The sequence below is a fragment of the Mus musculus genome, chromosome 4 (assembly GCF_000001635.26).
Source record: "Mus musculus strain C57BL/6J chromosome 4, GRCm38.p6 C57BL/6J".
In the NCBI taxonomy this organism is placed as follows: Eukaryota; Metazoa; Chordata; class Mammalia; order Rodentia; family Muridae; genus Mus; species Mus musculus.
Genome location: NC_000070.6, coordinates 132365341 through 132381576, shown reverse-complemented (window position 1 = coordinate 132381576; position 16236 = coordinate 132365341). Strand labels below are relative to the sequence as shown.

The 16236-nt window shown below is 45.0% G+C and overlaps 1 protein-coding gene across 5 annotated transcripts in view; it reads left to right on the top strand.

Annotated features, from left to right (window-relative positions):
- Phactr4 (phosphatase and actin regulator 4) overlaps positions 1–16236 on the top strand; it is a 66525-nt gene that overhangs the window by 40870 nt on the left and 9419 nt on the right. For 4 of the 5 annotated variants that reach the window (XM_006538456.4, XM_006538457.4, NM_001161797.1 and 1 more), the window contains 6 exons: positions 3014–3172; positions 4023–4397; positions 10457–11051; positions 11662–11843; positions 13522–13675; positions 15947–16002. In XM_006538456.4, coding sequence (XP_006538519.1) covers positions 3014–3172; positions 4023–4397; positions 10457–11051; positions 11662–11843; positions 13522–13675; positions 15947–16002 — 1521 coding nt within the window. Of the gene's footprint in view, positions 1–3013; positions 3173–4022; positions 4398–8880; positions 9605–10456; positions 11052–11661; positions 11844–13521; positions 13676–15946; positions 16003–16236 lie in introns of those variants that run through there. The other variant, XM_011250172.1, reaches the window with a different exon arrangement.

Genomic DNA, 16236 nt, shown 5'->3' with positions numbered 1-16236 from the left:
ATAAAATCTATAACTGGGCACAGTGGCACACATCTGTAATCCTAGGAGGCAATCAAAAGGATTACTCTAAGTTAAAAATCAGCCTGATAGAGAGAAAGCTCTAGACCAGTCAGGGACACATACTAGGATTGTCTGAAAAGCTAGCTTAATAATTAACCAATTCATTAACTTAATAAAAATACAGCCAGGTGTAGTAGCTCACACCTAATAGCCTAACAACACTAGGGAGACTCCAGGTTGATCCAATTCAAGGCTAGTCTAGGCTGCCTCAAAACAAAAAGGGGAAAAAAAATGTGTTACGGTTTCTTCAGAGGTACATTTATTACTTATTTGTCTCTTCTTCAATACTTGTAGTCCAAATTCCACTGTTTACTGGGCATGCTTGAAAGATACTGTCTAATCTCTTAGTGGGAGGGGGTGTGTCAGATAAGAGGAGCTGGTCTGTGAGAACTAACTCTAAAACTATCAAGAGATGAGCATATCTGTGTGTGCACACACAAATAAAAATAAAAATAAATCTTTCCCTGATGTCACTCAAAGCATTACTGTGAGAAGCCAGCAAGGACACTACACTTCCTGTGACAAGGAAGTGAGGCGTAGTCTCTGACCTCTTTCTTCATCATCTTCTGGTTTGGTTTTGGTTTTGTTTGTTTGTTTCAAGAAGTATTTATTTATTTTATGTATATGAGCACACTGTCACTCTCTTCAGACACACCAGAAGAGAAGAGGACATCGGATCCCATTACAGATGGTTGTGAGCCACCATGTGGTTGCTGGGAATTGAACGCAGGACCTCTGGAAGAGCAGTCAGTGCTCTTAACCACTGAGCCACTGAGCCATTGTTGCGCTCACGCACCCAGGGAGGACTCCTTATATACACCCCAGCACAGGGAAAAGCTTTGTGTCCTCCTGGGATTGGTCAGTCTGCCAGCAGAGTGCATGCAGGGATGTTCTTTACTGGCTTGCTTCCCCTGGCTTGCTCAGCCTGCTCTCTTATAGAACCAAGACTACCATCCCAGAGATGGTCCCACCCACAAGGGGCCTTTCCCCCTTGATCACTAATTGAGAAAATGCCTTACAGTTGGATTTCATGGAGGCATTTCCTCAACTGAAGCTCCTTTCTCTGTGATAACTCCAGCTGTGTCAAGTTGACACAAAACTAGCCAGTACAGTTATATTTCTTTATTTGTGTCTGGGTGTTTTGCTTGAATATATGTCTGTGCACAGTGTGCATACCTGATGTTCTTGGAAACCAGAAGAGCACATTGGATCCCCTGGGACTAGAGTTATAGATGGTTGTAAGCTGCCATGTGGGTGCTGAGAATTGAACTCAGGTCCTTTGGAAGAACAGCCAGTGTTCTTAACCACTGGGCCATTTCTTCAGCTCCTGACCCCACTATTTTCAACTCTTGTCTTCTAAAAAAAGTCTAAGAAACTGCAGGCCCTGGGGGTGGTTGTCTCACTGCACCATTACCTTTCTGTAGCAGTGTGTCATCGCCACAGGGCTTCTCGGAGCTGCCAGGCCAGTGGCCATCCCTGTAGTGTAGTGTGTCTGGAATTGCTGTGTGCATCATGTTATCACTGATGTATCCTTTAAGGCCCCCTGGCTCTCTAGACCTACTACCCTCAGTCACCCCTGCCGTTTTGTTCCATGAGCGTTAAAACAGTTGTTTCTGCTGCTTTTCTTGTTTAGTCACTGCCTGTCTATAACCCTACCCCCAACAGCATTTAGAGCCAACCTTCTACAAATAAGTAAAATTATGCCTACCTATTACTTCTAATCCCCTTGCTTTTGGTTTCATCCAGGATTTATTTCTAGCCCCTTTCCCTGTGTTCTATAGTCTTCATGGCCTAGCACCTGCTTGCCTTTACAGTCCTACTCATGTATGCCTAGTCTCTACCAGATGTGCTCATTGCAGTCGCTGATCACAATTGTATGCCTTTATATGGACTATTATTTCTTTTTAAAAAGACTTTATTTTAAAATTATGTTTATCTGCCTGGTGTGTCTGTGTCTGGGGTATGTGCACATGAGTGCAGATGCCCATGCGGGTCAGAGGCATAAGATCCCTTGGATCTGTAGTTACTGGCAGTTGCAAGCTGCCTAGCATGGACGCTGGGAACAAAATGCAGGTCCTCTGCAATACCAATGTGTGTGTGCTCTCAACTACTGAGCCATCTTTTCTGCCCCTCCAATTGTCTTAGTTTAAAAAGACTGTCACCAATGTGGTAGGCTTCTGTTCCTCTTTCAAGTCTTACTGCTCTCTGTGGTACATCCTCAAACCCTTTCCCACCCAAAAGAATGGATTTTTCTTCATTTTACTGTAGCCTTTCTGTCAGAATAGTATCCTTTTTCTCCTCAGTGCTGGGTGTTTGTCACATGGCCTTACATGTGCCAGGCAAGCCTTCTACTGGAGCTATAGCTGAGATGTGATCTGTATGCATAGTAGATGAGCTGTGAAGGAGTTACTTGTATAGTTGGTAATAGATCACTTGTGGAAGAAGAGCTACCACTTCTGGTAATACTGCTGGATCCAGGTAGTGCGAGTGTCAGTGAGACGCCTCCTTACCAGGAGAAAGGAGCTAGGAGAGTGGGGGCCATGGCTGTTCCCACATGGCCCGGGCAGTCTGGCCACTTAAGCTTTTCTGTTTTTCTTTTCTTTTCTTTTAAAATTTATTTTCCTATTCACTTTTCCTCCCAATTGCCACCCATGCCCTGTTGTCCCCTTACCTACACTCCCCGTTCCCTTCTCCTCTGAGAGGGTGGAGACCCCGCCCTGGGTTTCCCCCCACCCCGGCCCATCAAGACTAGGTGCATCCTTTTCCGCTGAAGCAGTCCAGCTAAAAGACCATATCCCACAGACAGGAAATAGTTGTTAGAACAGCTTCCCCCCCCGCCCCCCCCCCATCTAGTTGTTGAGGACCCATGTGAAGAGCAAGCTGCACGTCTGCTGTGTGTGTGTGTGTGTGTGTGTGTGTGTCCTCACTGACGCTTTTCTTTTTCTCCTCTCAGATGGTGAGGATTCAGGAAAGCTGAGCCATGCTGCATTAAAGAACGGACACACCACCCCCATAGGCAGTGCCAGGTCCTCTAGCCCAGTCCTGGTAGAAGAAGAGCCAGAGAGAAGTCTCAGGAACCTCACTCCAGAAGAGGAGTCAAAGAAGAGACTTGGTAAACGTGGGATTTTGAGTTTGAAAGCCACAGGTTTCTTATTTACCTCAGACGGCTGCAGGAGAAGTCAGAGTGGGTTGTCTCAGATGTGAGCTAGTTTACCTAGCTCTTTTGTAGGATCGTGTCAACCTCCACATTCCTTGTGTTCTACCCCAAGGAATTCTGTGTGTGTGCTTTCATGGGTGGGTGGGTGTCCATTTACAGGTGAGTGCCAGAGGTTGGCATTGGGCGTCTCCTTGCTCTTCACCTTCTTAGGGGGAGGGTCCGGGGAGACTTAAATTTATTTACTTTTATTTATTTGTTTATTTTATTTTGGGTTAGGCACCACCACTGCCCAGCTTTATTTTGGCATTTCAAGACAGGGTTTCTCTGTGTAGCCCTGGCTGTCCTGGAATTTACTCTGTAGACCAGGCTGGCCTCGAACTCAGGGATCTGCCTGTCTCTGCCTCCGGAGTGTGGGATCAAAAGCATGCACCACCACTGCCAGGTTTATTCATTGATTTTGAGCCAGCATCTCTCACTGAATCAGAGCTCACTGCTCAGCTAGACTGGCTGGCCAATAAGCTACAGTGATCTACTCTACTCCACCCCCAAGCAGGGCCCTTGTGTAAGTGTGGGGATCTGAACTCAGTCCTCAGGCTGTATTTGTGGCAGGCATTTCTCTCGTGTGCCCTTGGTAACATGGCTCTTGTATGAAGAGTTGCTACCCCCACTGAGGCTCTCTTACTCTCCCTAAGCATGTTAAAAGCTGCTGGAAAGTGATGTGTAAACTGTAAGTTCATTAGTGAAGTTGGTTGTAAGTGTGTTCCCATTTCTCGGCTCTCTTTAAATCCTGTCTCTCATTGCATAGGCTCAACTGGAAGCCAGCCTAACTCTGAAGCCGAGCCTGGTCCTGAGCATGCACCTAAGCAGCCTCTGCTGCCCCCCAAGAGACCCTTGTCCTCTTCTTGTGAAGCAAAGGAGGTTCCGGCTGGCAGTACAGCAAGGTCCGTCTCCTCCACCTCTGGCTCTACCACCGTGACATCTGCTGCCACCACTGCTGCCACAGACATGACAAAGACTGTTAAGTCCTTTGTGGGCCCCACCCCCGCTCCTGCCCCCGCCCCCAGGACTCTGCCTGCTGCTCCTGCCAGTGCTAACACTGCTGCCACCACTACAGCCCCTGCCAAGCAACCCCCCATCCCACCCCCTAAACCAGCTCAGAGAAACAGCAACCCCATCATTGGTAAGTCTTCACGGTTGTGCTCAGGGTTTGGTTTGGTTATGGACAGTTATTTTATTGAATGATTTGTTCTGTGAATGAGTTTTCTTTTTCTTTTTCTTTTTTTTTTTTTTTTGTTTTGTTTTGTTTTGTTTTTTCAAGACAGGTTTTCTCTGTATAGCCCTGGCTGTCCTGGAACGCACTCTGTACACCAGGCTGGCCTCGAACTCAGAAATCCGCCTGCCTCTGTCTCCCGAGTGCTGGGATTAAAGGCGTGCGCCACCACGCCCAGCTGTGAAAGACTTTTCTAACTCATCTCTTGGAATATTTTCAATATAGAAAAAAGTTTTAGAGCCAGGCATGGTGTTGTATTTCTTTACTCCCAGCACTCAGGAGAGGTATAGGATCTCTGTGAGTTCGAGGCCAGCCTGGTCTACAAAGGAAGTTCTAGGACAGACAACTGTACTCAGAGGAACTCTGTCACTGAGAAAGCAAGCAAGCAAGCAAGCAAGCAAGAAAGAAAGAAAAGAGGGAGGGAGGGAGGGGAAGGAAGTCAGGAAAGAAGGAAAAAAAAATTAAGAATAAGACAAAAATGTCCATGAATTGCAAACATCAGAAAATTAAACTTGAAATCTGGGGAGATTAATATGTTTTTATTATACAAGTATTAAAAAAAACTAACTTGGGGCTGGAGAGATGGCTCAGTGGTTAAGAGCACTGACTGTTCTTCTGAAGGTCCTGAGTTCAAATCCCAGCAACCACATGGTGGCTCACAACTGTCTGTAATTAGATCTGATGCCCTCTTCTGGTGTGTCTGAAGACAGCTACAATGTACTATAATATATACTATAATAATAATATAATTATATATTATACTATATAATAATAATAGTATAATAATAAATAAATCTTTAAAAAAACAAAACAAAAAACTAACTTTAACATTGCTTATTTATTTGATAATTACAATTTAAAAAGTTTTTAAAGAATATTCCCTAGAAGTAGGCATTGGTAACACTTGGGAAACACTTAGGTGGCACAGGCAGGAGAATCAGGATTCAAGGTCATTCTTGGATTTCTGAGTTTGAGGCTAGCCTGGGCTACATGAAACTGTTCTGATTCCTCTCTTTCTGAAACATACAAACAAACAACCCCACCCCAAAAAACAAAACAACACTAACAAAAATCTATTACAATAGTTGATGGTCTAGATATATGACAACCACAATAGGCTTGGCCACCATGGGATTGATTACTCAGTGAGGAAGTTAGAATAATGGCACAGTTTCCAAGGGCAAGGCAAGTGTTTCATCTGTATAAACTACCAGTTCCTTCTCTAAACCTACGTCTGGCAGCTAAAATGGTGGTTTCGCCAATGTCTGTTTAACTTGTGATCCAGTGCCTAGTATAATATCTTCATGGGAACTACAGAGGTATTTAAGTTGTGCTGATAAAATCACATTTATCTTGAGAAATAAGAATGCTACTCATGCAAGTGTGGAAATATGATGTAAACTGAGCACTCGGGAAGTAGAGATAGGAGGGTTTCCCAAAGCTGAGGCTGTCCTGGTCTACATAGCAAGTCCCAGCTTGGAGTCCGTAGACCTTGTGTCAAAAATAGGTAGGTAGTAGGTCGTAGGTAGGCAGGTATATGGATGGATGGATGGATGGATCGATGGATGGATGGATGGATGGATGGATGGATGGATGAAAATAAATGATAGTAATAGAAGCCAGGCCTGTAAGAACCAGCCAATCTTGAACTTAGTGAGATCCTGTCTCAAAATGCTGAAGAACAACGAGGACCAGGGATATAGACGCTAGCCTATCATGTGATAGCTCTGGCCTTGCATGTGATAGCCCCTGGGTTCAGTCCTCAGAACCACTGAGAACTGGAAGCAGGATAGTATACCAGTTCATGTTTATAGGCTTCATAAATTACTTTGCGTTTTCTAAAGTCTTGCTTAGGTCTGTTTTCCTATCATAATTGCATTTCCCACAGAAATTTTCCAGAAAGTCAAGGAAAAGCAAAAACTGGTAAGTGTTTCAGAGCTAGTGAAAGTGTAATTTTTCAGGACAAATAACATTAGGCTTACCCAGCTTATAGTTCTTGTTAGCCATTGCACAGGTGATGAATAGGAAGTATGCCTACTAAGACTCGACAGTCACTAAGCTGGGTGGCGTGACTAGAACCTTATCTGGCTTCAGTTCGATCTCACACAGACAGGTTGGAGTAGGAACAGGATGGAAACCACTGTGGTATCACTGCTTAATGGGTGATGTAGTCCTGACTGATCTCTGAGGAACCTGAAGGGCTTTCACATGTATTTTCAAAACCACCCAGGGCTGTAGTATATGGCTGTCTGTTGTATGCAGAGACAATTAGATGCTGTGACTCACCAAGGCTGTAGCTAATGTGGGACAGAAACATGCCTCTGATCTCTACAGTGTGGTTCTCAAACTATCATCTAGGCTACTGTTAACTGGCTTCACCTAAAAGGCCAGCTGGGATGAGAGGACCCTGATCCCAGAGGCTCTGATGTCGGTATCTTGGGTGAGGGCTGGAGATCAGTATTTTCGATAGATTGGATGAGGATGTTCATGCTGCTGGTTCACGACCATGTTCTGTGCTCCTGCTCAGGCCAGCGCTGTTAGCTATGGTAGCAGCGCACACAATAGCTAGCTGGTTGTAGGAATGCACACCTGGCATCTCTGTCATCTTAGTACGTGGGAGGCAGGTGTGGGGAGCAGGACTCTAAGGGCAGTCTCTGCTACAGAAGTTCGAGAATAGCCTGGGCTACCTAAGAACTTGTCTTGAAACAAACAAACACCCAAAAAGTGTCTAAAGTAGCTCTGATAGCTCAGAGCAGTGGGCCTTGTGACGGAAGAATCAACATTATTCCATTACAGGCCCTCACAGAAGGAAAATGGCTAATTCACAGTTTTTACTAAGATTAAATAGATTTGATTTAAAGGTTATACCCTGTTCTAAAATTAATAACCTCACCCAGTGCTTGGATTCTGAAATACCATTTCTTTCACAAAAAGATTATGATCACAACTGGACTACTTAATATGAGCTGTTATTTAGAACTCCTTAGAAATGATAGGCTGGTTGGGGGAGGGGGGACTCTTGAAGAAATGACTCCACAATTAAGCATGCTTCCTGTTCTTTCAAAACCAGCTTGGCTGATATCCTGTGATTTTAGCTCCAGGGGAGCCAGTACCTTTCTCTGGCTTTTGTGGACACCCACACACAAACATACATAAAAGTAAAAATTTAAAGATAGAAAAAGAAAGATCTCTTAGGGCCCAGGAGAGAGCTTAGTCTGTATGGCCCCTAGAACTCACCTAAAAAGTGGGTGCAGGGTCGCACTATGAGTGCTAGGGAGGCCAAGACAGGTGCATCCTGGGATCACTGGCCTGCCAGCCTCAACTATCTGGCAAGCCCCAGCCCTTAGGGAGAGCAAGTCTTAATAAACAAGCTAGGGCCAGGCATGATGAGTTCCAGGCCAACCTGGTCCACATAGTGAGATCAGGCCAACCTATACGCTACATAATGAGAATCGTCAAATAAATAAATAAATAAATAAATAAACAAATAAATAAAATGCTTAAAAAAGGACTTGCTACGTGCATTTCATTATAGATGGAACAGCTGACTGCCATTTTTACCTTTGTGTATTGTATACACTGTTTTCTTATTATCCTTCTTATTCATTTGTTTGGTTTTATTTTCTTATTTTTATTTATTTTTGTTTTTCGGACAAGGTCTCATCTGTAGCCTAGTCCTTGGAGTCACTCTGTGGCCCTGGATGGTGGTCCCCGCTGCACACTGCCGTGTTAGCACATACACCGTTCACACAGTTTACTGACGATGAGTGATGTCACCGTCCAAGGCTGACTCTCTACTCAGAGTGCATGCATGGAGTGAGATTAAGGGCAAAGACATTGTTTTTTAAAAAGACTTATTTATTTATGTATTTATGTATTTATTTATTTATTTTTAAAGATTTATTTATTTTATGTATGTGAGTACACTGTAGCTGTACCGATGGTTGTGAGCCTTCATGTGGTTGTTGGGAATTGAATTTTTAGGACCTCCCTCTACTTGCTCCAGTCAAGCCCACTCGTTCCGGTCAACTTTGCTTGCTCAGTCCCTTCTTGCTTCGACCCAAAGGTTTATTATTATTATACATAAGTACACTGTAGCTGACTACAGACAAACCAGAAGAGGGTGTCAGATCTCATTACAGGTGGTTGTGAGCCACCATGTGGTTGCTGGGATTTGAACTCAGGACCTTTGGAAGAGCAGTCAGTGCTCTTAACCACTGAGCCATCTCACCAGCCCAACTTATTTATTTTATTTATACAAGTACACTGTAGCTGTCGTCAGACACACCAGAAGAGGGCATCGGATCCCGTTACAGATGGTTGTGAGCCACCATGTGGTTGCTGGGATTTGAACTCAGGACCTCTGGAAGAGCAATCAGTGCTCTTAACCACTGAGCTATCTCTCCAGCCCCAGGTGAATAAAATTTTATTTGGGGGAAATTTATAGATTCTTTGAGAACATTGGATAGACTGAAATAAAAGATTCAGAAAGATCATTAGAGGTTGTTCATCAAAAGAATGCCTCTTTAATTGGTTCACAAGGTTATCTTCTATATGATGTGATGGCCTGCTTCTTACATGGATGAGAGCCTAAGTCATTTGAAGATGAGTAGGGTATATGAGAAGATGAGTAGGGTATATGCTGTGATACAGAGGAAGAGCATCTCATGTTACAAGCATGTATACAGAGGAAGAGCGTCTCATGTTATAAACATGTATCGAGGGCACACTCTGTGTATCCTTGTTCAGTGCCACTGTGTGAGTTTATGGTCGGACTCAGCTCATCAAGCTTGGAGGCAGTGCCCTTACCCACTGGACGGTCCCACCATCCTGGCTGGTTGGGTTTTTAAGACCACCTTTTGTTGTGTGTTCTTCTCTCCTCACCTCTCCAGTGGCACAGATAAGACAGAGTCTTGCTGCATAGCTCTGGCTGGCCTAGAACTAGAACCAGATGTGGGGAGAGAACTGGTCCTGAGCTTGTAGTGCTCTCCTGAGTGCTGGGAATGTTGGCTGAGGAGATGCCGTAGCAGCTCACACTCATCTGCAACTCCAGTTCCAGGGCATCCAGTGCCAATTTTCCGGCCTCCTCAGGCACTCATCCAATACGTTTACACATGGTGGGTGCATGTAGGCAAAACACTCATACACATCAAATAGACATCCTGTTTTGTTTGTTTGTTTGTTTGTTTGTTTTTTAAAGATTTATTATTTATTATATGTAAGTACACTGTAGCTGTCTTCAGACACTCCAGAAGAGGGAGTCAGATCTCGTTACGGATGGTTGTGAGCCACCATGTGTGGTTGCTGGGATTTGAACTCCAGACCTTCGGAAGAGCAGTCCGGTGCTCTTACCTGCTGAGCCATCTCACCAGCCCTTGTTTGTTTTTCAAGGCATGCTTTCTATGTGTAACAGTTCTGGCTGGGCAGAGGCAGGCGGATTTCTGAGTTCGAGGCCAGCCTGGTCTGCAAAGTGAGTTCCAGGACAGCCAGGGCTATACAGAGAAACCCTGTCTCGGAAAACAAACAAAAACAAAAACAAAAATCAAAAAAACAAAAACAAACCAGTCTGGCTGTCCTGGAGCTGGCTCTGTAGACAGGGTTGGTCTCAAACTCACAGAGATCCGCCTGCCTCTGCTTCCAGAGTGCTGGGACTAAAGGCATGCTCCAACACTGCCTAGCTTAAAAAACAAACAACTTTTTAATAAGTTTTTTTTTTTCCTGGATCCTTTCTAGTTACACTGTCCGGCCATAGGGTTGTCATATCTGTTATTACAGTAATGAAATTTTAATTAGTTTTGATCATCTTTAATTATCCAGGTGTTCCCCCACCCTTCTCATTCAGCCTTCTGCCTGAATACATTTTGTTTCAGGACTTGCACAGCCATGAAATCACATAGTTGAATTGAAAGGTTAGTTCTGATCTGTCTCTGGTAAGCCATGGTAACAAAGTGTTGCTCTCTCCTCTCCAGCTGAACTATCCCAAGCAATGAACAGTGGCACAGTGCTGTCGAAACCATCCCCACCCTTGCCACCCAAGAGAGGCATTCCATCAACTTCGATACCCAGCTTGGAGCCTGCTGCTTCGTTCACAACTAAGACAGCAAATGATCAAAGAGAAAAAACTGTCTCTTTGTGTTTGGAACCACCACTGATAATCCCGCCTTCGTCCCCATCACCCCCACTGCCTACCCACATACCTCCCGAGCCTCCACGGTCCCCTCTAGTGCCTGCTAAGACTTTTCAAATTGTGCCAGAGGTTGAGTTTTCCTCTTCTTCAGATCTATTCCAGGACATTTCCCAGCAGGAGGATCAGAAAACAGAAGTCCCCAAGAAGATACAGGATCAGAGCTTTGGGGAGTCCCATATACCCTCCAGGCTGCCCCCACTCCCACTGCATATCCGAATTCAGCAGGCCCTTACCAGCCCCCTTCCTGTGACCCCTCCCTTGGAAGGCACTCACAGAGCCCATTCACTGCTTTTTGAGAACAGTGACAGCTTCTCCGAGGACACTGGTACCCTGGGTCGTACCAGGTCACTTCCCATCACGATTGAGATGTTGAAAGTGTGAGTGTTTCCTGCTGGTCTCTTGTTTCCACACAGCAAAGGTTCTTCAGACAACGTGGATGAAGTCAAGTTGAGGGGGTGCTTCTGCCAAGAGTCAGTTCTGGAAGCAGGGCTTTTTCCCTGCTGATTTCTGTAACCTTGCGGTTTTTTTTTTTTAATGGATTTTTATGATGATTTCTGTATTGATAGCACAAGTACTTGTTCATAGATATTACCATGAACACTACTAGTTTTAGATGATACAAATGTATTATCTAAATTTATTGCATGGTGCTTAAGAGCCATTGCTAATAGTGAGAGAAGCCTGGAGTTTTCACATCACTCTGTTGCCAGGCATATGACTCAGCCTTTTTGGTTTTCAGTATCTCAGCTCTAATGGGAGTAGTATGTAAAGGCTTTCGTGAGTGGAATGTGTCAGTGTCTGCTAAGAAACAGCCTGGGGTTTGGACCCAGTGCGCTTTAGATTGGTGAATACTAAAGAGCTTCTTAGGAAGAGTTAAAGCTAAGACTGGAGTTTACAAGTTCTTGCAATAATGGGCTTTTTATGTGTGCTTCAGTCCTTTCCCCTGAAGAGCCTCACTAATTCAAAAAAATGTCTATAATTTATTAGTCCAGATGATGAAGAGGAAGAGCAGACCTGCCCGTTTGTTGAAGACGTGACGTCTACCTCAGCCACTCCTAGCCTACCACTGTGTCTGCGAGAGGAAGAGAAGGAGAGTGACTCAGATTCAGAGGGTCCCATTAAGTACCGAGATGAAGAAGAAGATGATGATGATGATGAAAGCCATCAGAGTAAGACCAGGAGGGGAAAGTGCAAAGGAAAGTTGTTCTGTGTGTGGTGTGGGAACTGGGCACCGCGTGCTGGGCAGAGACTCTGTAACGGTTAAATCCCCAGCAGGAGAGGAAGCAGGTGCCCTGCTCCACAGAGTCCCCTGGCTGTTGGAGGCCAGTCTAAAGGACTCCCCCTCCACTTTGCCATGGTATTCAAAGCCGTGAGAGGGAGCCACGTTTATGACAGACTCATTCAGATTTATTCTTTAGATAAAGTCTCACTGTAGCTCAGCTTAGCCTGGAACTCCCTGTATAGACCAGAGTGGCCTTGAACTCACAGACATCCACCTGCCTCTGCCATTTAGGGCTAGATTTAAAGGTGTGTGCCATCATCATTCAGATTCTTGACTTGTAGTTTAGATCTGTTCCCCCAGAGACCAGAGTTATAATGTAATCATAGAGCCTGTGCCAAGCTCAGAACCGGGCCTGGATTCAGTACCAACACCCGAAACAAACAAAACCCATTCACCGGGAAGATTTATGAGAAATCGAGGCCTAAGAAATAGAGAGAAAACTGGTAAGAGTTGAAAAGTTAGGAGATACTAGAGCCCTGGCTCAGCAGTTTAGAATAGTTACTACTCTTGCAGAAGACTGGGTTCGCTTCCCAGCACCCATGTTAGGGATCTCACTACCACCTGTAACTCCAGCTCCAGGAGATCGAATACCACTGCCCTCTGAGGAAACCTGCTCTCTGTGCACATACCTCCACACAGACACAAGCACATAGACATCATTATAAATACAGTCTTAAAAGAAAGACTTAAACAGAAGAGAGAAATGATATATTTTCTCCAATATAATGAACTTCTTGTTAAACCAAAGGAAAAAAGTGTGTTCTTGTATGAAGTGGCTCACACACTTGAGCAGCTATGGCAGGAGGATTGAATTAGGTGGAACGTAGCTTGAACTGTCAAATGAACTCAAAAACCAAAAATGGGGCTGGAGAGGTAGATGGAGGCAGGCAGCAGGGAGGGAGGAGTCTGGGGACTGTTAGCTACATGAAACCCTGTCTCAGAACAGCAAAGGAAGCAAGGTCAGGATGAGTTATCACATAATGTCATCCAGCTGCTAAGAGGCAGTGGTGGGAAGATCAAGTGAACTCAGGAGTTTGCGAGTGGCCCAGCAACATTGCAAGATTCTCTCTCGAAAAAATATTGACAGATTATAAAATATATTAATATAAGAGCTCATGTTTTATGCCGGGCGTGGTGGCCCACGCCTTTGATCCCAGCACTCGGGAGGCAAAGGCAGGCGGATTTCTGAGTTTGAGGCCATCCTGGTCTACAAAGTGAGTTCCAGGACAGCCAGGACTACACAGAGAAACCCTGTATCGAAAAAACAAACAAAGCAAAACAAAAAAAGCTCCTGTTTTAAATCGAGGACGGTCCCAGAACAGACTAGATTCCATCTTTAGAAACTCTCGATAAATGAGGAAGGTGTAGAGGGCTGGTAGGGAGGAGGAGTGATTTACCTACCTCCATTCATTTTGCCAAAAATACCTTCCAATGCCTTATGTTGTCCCCTCCTCTGTTGGGCTGGATCATTAGAAGCCGACTGGGTGGCTAGAGCTGTGTTCACACTCTCACCTGGTTCACGTAGCCCATGCCTCAGTGCCTCAGCATTTTCTCCGTCTGTAAAGGTGCCCTGGCCAACAGAGTGAAGAGGAAGGACACGCTGGCAATGAAGCTGAGCAGCAGACCCAGTGAACCAGAGACCAACCTGAATTCTTGGCCTCGTAAAAGCAAGGAGGAGTGGAATGAAATACGGCACCAGATCGGGAACACGCTGATCCGGTAGGCCTCGGCACTCAGGGCTGAAGCATTCGTGTGTCTTAAGGAAGCAGTTTCTAACGTTGTAGGTTAGGTACAGTTGGATTTCTTCTAAGCTTAAGACGGTCAGGGACTACACAGGTGGCACTGGGTGTGTTCAACCATCAGATAAGGCAGGAGGCTTCTCAAAAGTTGCTGAAGAAGTCAGGCTGGTTCCCGGCACATCAGATTCCTGTGACTCTATCCGGTTGCTGAACTGTGAAATGCCAGCCTAACTCGTCACACCTGTGTTGTGTTGTGTGGGTTTTTTTACTTACATACCGTGTAACCACTTCTTTTCAAAAAGTAGTATAATCAGAAAAGGAGGGAGGTGAAATGCAGAGGGACTTTGGTTTCTGTGTGAGCATGTTTGCAGGCAGGTAGGAGTCTGCAGGGCACGCAGAACAAGCTCTTGGCTTCCTCCCTGCAAGGTGTCCATTGACTCAGGGCCAGCCTTCTTTCCCACCATACACATGTAGCTTTACTTTCTTCCCCCTTTGGCTTCCAAGACAGGGATTCTCTGTGAAGCCTTGACTCTCCTGAAACTTGCTCTGTAAACTAAGCTGGCCTCAAACTCACAGAGATCCACCTATCTCTGCCTCCTGAGTGCTGGGATTAAAGGTGTGCACCACCACTGCCTGACTTACCCATAATATATTTGTGAAGGCTTGCTATTTATTTGTTTGTTTGTTTGTTTGTTTGTTTATATTTTATGTGTGTTGGTGTTTTGCCTTCGTGATGTGTGTGTGAGAGTGTCAGATCTTGGAGTTGTAGACAATTGTAAACTGCCATATAGATGCTGGGATTTGAACCTGGATCCTGGAAGAGCAGCCAGTGCTCTTACCTGCTAAGCCATCTCTCTAGCTCCCTATAATTAATATATGTATGTGTGTGTGTGTGTGTGTATAAAGATTTATTTATTTATTTCATGTATGTGAATACGTTGTAGCTGTCTTCAGACACACCAGAAGAGGGCATCAGATCCCATTACAGATGGTTGTGAGGCACCATGTGGTTGCTGGGAATTGAACTCTGGAAGAACAGCCAGTGCTCTTAACCACTGAGCCATCTCTCCAGCCCTCCGAATGATATGTTTAATAGCAGGGTTTTATGCTCTCAAGTCTAATTTCTAGTCTGAGGTAGTGTGTGACATCCAGTTGCCCTGTCTCTTTGATCTGCTTTAATCTGTGTGTGTGTGTGTGTGTGTGTGTGTGTGTGTGTGTGTGTGAAGAGTATGCGTATATGTGTTGCGCATAGTGTACAGTATGTGTGTGCATAGTTTGTGTGGAGAGAGAGTAGGAGGGTAAGGATGTGCCCCAGCCATGTATGCACATACGGAAGCCAAGGAGCAGTCACTCAGAATCTCCTGTTGTCACTCTTCACCTGATGGTTTGAGGGGGAGCTGCTGATGTGGCTAGTCTGCTGGCCAGGGAGTTCCAGACCTCCCCCCCCCCCCTCCATCTCTGTGGATGCTTGCCACCAACCCAGCTTTGACACGGCTGCTAGACCTTAGTCTTCATGCTTGCACAACAAGCATTTTACCCACTGAGCCATCCTCCTGCCTCTGCCTCCCAAGTGCTGGGATTGAAGGCATAAGTCAGTAGTACATTATTTTTTTAGTCAGGGTCTCATTTTGTAGTCTTGGCTGTCCTAGAACTTGCCATGTAGATCCAGCTAACCTTGACCTCACAGAGATCCACTTGACTCTGCTTTTTTAATTCTAGGATTAAAGCCACACAGCACCATGTCTGGCTCTCTAATTATGACCTTCTATCAAATTATGATTTACAAAGGTCTTTTTTTCTTCCTCTCCCTATAGTATAAAAATAAATACACATTCATTATATTAAATAGTTAGAAAAGTACAGGAAGAAACCCTCTGGGCCAGCGAGTTGGTTGTGTGCTTGGAACTGAACCCGGGTTCTCTGGAAAAACAGCCTGTGCTTTTCAGTGCCAGCTGCCGCCACACTCGCCCCTCTCTGTTTGAAACAGGATCTTGTCATCCTGAGCCTCCGCCCTCAGGGGCTGGCCTCACAGCTGTGAGCCATCACGTTCCACATAATAGTGTGTGTTTCTCAGTTCTTTCAATGTCAGACTGGTTTCACGATAAATAAAGAAGTCACCATAGTACATGTTAGAAATTTTGGAGATTTATTTGTTACACATCAATATAAATCTTGGCCAAAAAAAAAAAAATTCTTAAAAACAGTGTTGGGATTTACTCTGGACAGTAAGTACCCTTTGTCTCTGTTGTAGGCGGCTGAGTCAGAGACCAACAGCAGAAGAATTGGAGCAGCGGAACATACTACAGCGTGAGTTGAGCAGAATGAAGGCCGGGTCTTCTCTGTGCTCCATGAATTCCATATGCACTAGGACAGAAGTATTTGCTAAAAGGGCCGAGGAGAGGTAGTCCCTGATCGGGAAGCCACACTTCCTAGGAAGATGCCACCATGGTGTTGATTAGTGTCCTGTGTGTGATATGCCAGAAAATTTTGTTCCAATGTTCTCATAGCATCCTGGGTCTGTGTTGGCGTCTGTCTCAGTGT